We start from the raw sequence: 4,272 nt of genomic DNA, 5'->3' as shown, positions 1-4,272 counted from the left end.
TGGCATGCCTTGGCGCGGAGACGTGACTGGCATGGTTTGCCATTGGCACGATGGTGTGAGAATTAGGGTTTTGGCCTATCGAAACCCTAATTAGCATTAAAAAAATGTACCCTGGTAATTTTCTCACAGACATATTAAAGGATCCAATAAATGCGCTAGTGGTCGTAGTGACGTCATGTCAGATGGGCGGTTTTACGAATTTAACCCTAAGCTAAAAACCACCATCAACACTACCATATTTGGATTCTTTTTTCCAAATTAATATATAAAGGGACAAAAATTCATATTTTTTCCGCGAAAATAAAAGGAAAAAGTAAATAAAATATACACATATTCTTCACCTATTTAATGTATTTGCTCTACCGCACCAAATCAAAAATACATCGTCACGGGGCGCGGCGAAGCTTCGTGCACATCAGACCAGAAATGCACCGTCACGGGGCGGGGCGAATCCCCGTGCTCACCAAATAAAAAATGCATCGTCAGGAGCGGGACGAAGCCCGCGCTCACCAAATATAAAATGCACCGCCAGGCCAAATCAAAAATCCACCGCCACGGTGCGGGGCAAAGCGCCGCGCTCACTAAATCAAAAATGCGCCGAGACGAGGCAAGGCGAAGCACCATACACACCAAATTAAGAGAAAAAAATGTCCCGTGTGTAGCACGTGCACAAATCTAGTTAGCAGCTAAACCAATTTCTACCTAAAAATAGCCTTTATAGTTTATATGACTTAGTAAATCACCAAACACATATGCTTTGCAACATTGGCCTTTACTTATAATAGTGACCAAATACCAAAGCGATATAAGGGTATAATAGACTGATTCGAACTAATGGCGGTTTTTAAAGATAGAAAACGCCGCTTAATTCAGACAATCCAAAAAACATGATGAATTAATCAACAAACTTTGTTATCTTCTTCTCCAATCCTCAAAGATTCAAGGTTCCTATTTAAGCCCATCCCACAAGAAACTATCGTTGTATTTTATCTGTCTGTCTTCAACCTGATGTTCTGTTTGTTAGGTATGAACCTGAAACAATATCTATAATCTTGTTGTAATTTTTCTTCAATTTTTTCTAGTCTAATTTAGGGTTTCTTGTCGAAGCTTATTGAATACGTGAAAGGATTTGAGGGTTTATATACGATGTCTACTTTTTCAGCGGTAACATTAGATAGATTTTTAGAATCAGGAGCTGCAAAATCAAAATTGAAATCACAGGTTTCACCATCTCTGTATAAAACCCCAGAAACCACTTCGTCATTACCTGAATCACCATTTTCTTTACTTCCTTCGCCGTATGTTGTTAACCATAAACGTCGAGGAGTAAATTTACAAAAAAGTCATTCTCAAAGTGAGGTGTTAGAGCGAGCAGTAGAGGACAAGATTGAAGATAGGAGGTCTGGTTTGCTGCAGGCTACACATTCTCTTGGAGATGTTTCTGTATTGGAAATTACTAATAAGCTTACAGATATATCCGAGAAAGTTGATGAGATTGGTGGGAAAACCAGTAATCTGAATGATGAATCGGGTGAAGAAAATGATGTTAGTGGTGAAAGAAAGAGTAGCTGGAATGATGTAAATAGGGAAAATTGTAATGAATTGGACAAGGAAATTGTAAGTGATGATTTCTTTGATCCTCAAGAATCAATGAGTTATACCAGTAATACTGAAGCTGAAGAGAATGCTTGGGGTGAGCGTTCTTTTAAGATGTCTACAACGACGGCCGAATACTATGATGCTTGTGAAGGTAACATGATTTCTGGTTACTCAACTTTTTGGTTCTTTTATAGAATTAATTTTATTATGGACTATGGACTAGTTCATCAAGAAATTTTGTGGTAGCTTTACCTGATATGCTTGCTGGTTTATTCTACGGAACATGTTCTTCTATTTGACAATCTTGAGTAATATGAGTTGCTTCGGGTTTGAATACAGTTAGATTAGCTGAAAGATGAGGTCGGTCACATAATGGCGCTGGGTAATTCTCATGAAAAGCGTATATTGGTTTATTTGATTGAAGTAGATGGCTACTGTTATAGTTCTATTTTCACTTTTATGGGGAGTACCAAACCTGTTTGACCCATCGCTCTTTTGGATGATATAATCTGAGAAAGCTGTGATTCGCGAATGGTGTCTCACTATACTGATAACTAAGACAACAATTGGTGTTTGTGCTTCATATTAGCAGCTAAGATTTGAACGCGGTGCAATTTTTAATGGTTAGGGTAAATGCTTTAAACATTAAACAAGTATCTTCCGCTTAGCATGTTATTGAGCCTAAACTTATTGATTGTGTAATGCTTGCACCAAGTTTATTTGAACTAGAAGTTTCCAGGAAATATTGTATAGTGCTTTCGCTGATCCTTTTTAGTTTTTTGAGTTGAATGCACCATATAAGTTGGATAACTTGATATTTTTTTGCTTGCAATCATTGGATGTACAATGTGGGAAGGCTGACTTGTGTTACCTACTTCCTGCAGAACTTTCTAGTGCGGGTAGCCTACAGTCTTCCATGCGTGATTTAGATTCTGAGGTGCGTGAAATCAGAGTGAATTTGTTGATGGAGATAGAGAGGCGAAAGCCAGCGGAGGATGCTTTCAATAGCATGGAAAGGCAGTGGGAAAGCCTCAGAGAAAAGCTATCTGCTTTAGGTGTAATTCTTCCGTCTGCGTCAGCTATTGTAGTGGAAGATGGAGGGCCAAAAAGTGATATTGCTGAAGACGTGTGTCACCAAGTTTCTGTTGCAAGGTTTGTGGCTGATGCCGTTGGTAGGGGGGTTGCCAAGGCAGAAGTCGAGAAGGAGATGGAGTCTTTGGTCGAGTCAAAGAACTTTGAGATTGCTCGGTTGATAGACCGACTACATTACTATGAAACGATGAACTCTGAGATGTCTAACAGGAACCAAGAAGCTATGGGTAAGTTAATGCTGAATTTCAGTACACTGTTAATCTTATCCTTTTTATTTGCCATTGTTTTTTTTTGTTCTTTTTTTCTTCTTTGATTTGCTAGATTTTCCTAAAATATGTAGTGTTCTTTTTCTGTTGTGAATAAATGCCTAAGCCACATATATGCTCCCATCTGTTGGCCATTATATACCCCAAGTTTCATGTTTACACAAACTTGGTATAGATGCACCTAAACTCATACCATGGCCGTACCTTCTGCATTTACAATTATGTTGACTGCTGCAGTAAGATGAATTCCCCTGTAAACTGTTGCGGTCGTCCTTTTTTACCTAATGATCTTGAAGTTTTGTATATTATGCCCCACCATCCTTTAGCTATTTTTGATGTTTCTTCGATCCCATTTGCAGAGATGGCGCGTCATGACAGACAAAGAAGGAAAAGAAGGCAAAGGTGGATTTGGAGTTCAATTGGTGTCACCATTGCACTTGGCTCTGCAGCGCTGGCATGGTCTTATTATCAGCCGACTTCAAAAGGAGTGTTGCCAAGCAGTTCTTCACAGAGTACTGAGATTCCCAAAGCAACAAAGTTGTGAATCGCTTTGTTTTATGTAGAAGCCTATATAAACAGGCATAGGGTTTGTCTCTAGGATACAATCTTTTATCAATCATATTATTTATCAATCTTGTTATTCGTTTAACACGAATTCTCTTTTATCTTTTCTTTCTCTTTGATTAATTTCGTCTATTTCGCATCTCTTTCTTCCTTCACATCCCAGCAATCTCCGTAATGCATTCTTCTTTCTTATCATTCTTCTTTCTTATCGTTCTATATTAGTTGGTGTCAGAGCCAAGAGTTTTAGGTTCTCATCTAAAATTCGAGCCAAGAGTTTTGGTTTTTCATCTAAAATTTGATCCTAGGCATCGCATCCGCAACTCAAACCCCAAAGTTAAAAAAGAAAAAAAAAAAAAAACCTAATTTCTATTCTTTTTAAAACAATGTGAAAACTTACCAGAAAAGATAAAAAACAAATAATGAAGGATCTCGAAGAATTGGAGATTGTTATTGCTAAAATTATCGGTAAGATTACACATGGCTATAAAGCAGATTTCATCATCGACTCAAGAGGATTCATCTTCAACTAAAAACATTACTATATGATTCTCGCGACATCAATTGGTGAGGAAGAGATGAAGACTACTTCTCAAACAGACGAAGTAAATCATGTTTCTAAGGAAGAAGAAATTCAAGTCGACCAGATGATTCGTCAGAGCTTAATGGTGAGTTATTAAATCTTAAACGTAATGATTTAGTAGATCATGATATGGATTTATCTTGTTTGTCTACTGTTCATAACATTCAAGTT

The 4,272-nt window shown here is 37.8% G+C and overlaps 1 protein-coding gene across 1 annotated transcript; it reads left to right on the top strand.

Moving 5' to 3' along the window:
• Nucleotides 1–806: 806 nt before the first annotated feature.
• LOC113332655 lies at nt 807–3,624 on the top strand. Its single transcript, XM_026579178.1, has 3 exons — nt 807–1,750; nt 2,484–2,918; nt 3,317–3,624. The coding sequence occupies exons 1-3, from the start codon at nt 1,147–1,149 to the stop codon at nt 3,499–3,501; spliced, it is 1,224 nt and encodes a 407-aa protein (XP_026434963.1). The 5' UTR covers nt 807–1,146; the 3' UTR covers nt 3,502–3,624.
• The last annotated feature ends 648 nt before the right edge of the window (nt 3,625–4,272 follow it).

Source organism: Papaver somniferum, unplaced genomic scaffold, assembly GCF_003573695.1.
Source record: "Papaver somniferum cultivar HN1 unplaced genomic scaffold, ASM357369v1 unplaced-scaffold_132, whole genome shotgun sequence".
NCBI classification, from domain to species: domain Eukaryota; kingdom Viridiplantae; phylum Streptophyta; class Magnoliopsida; order Ranunculales; family Papaveraceae; genus Papaver; species Papaver somniferum.
Note: the sequence above shows the minus strand (reverse complement) of the source record. Positions and strands in the feature narration are given on the sequence as shown.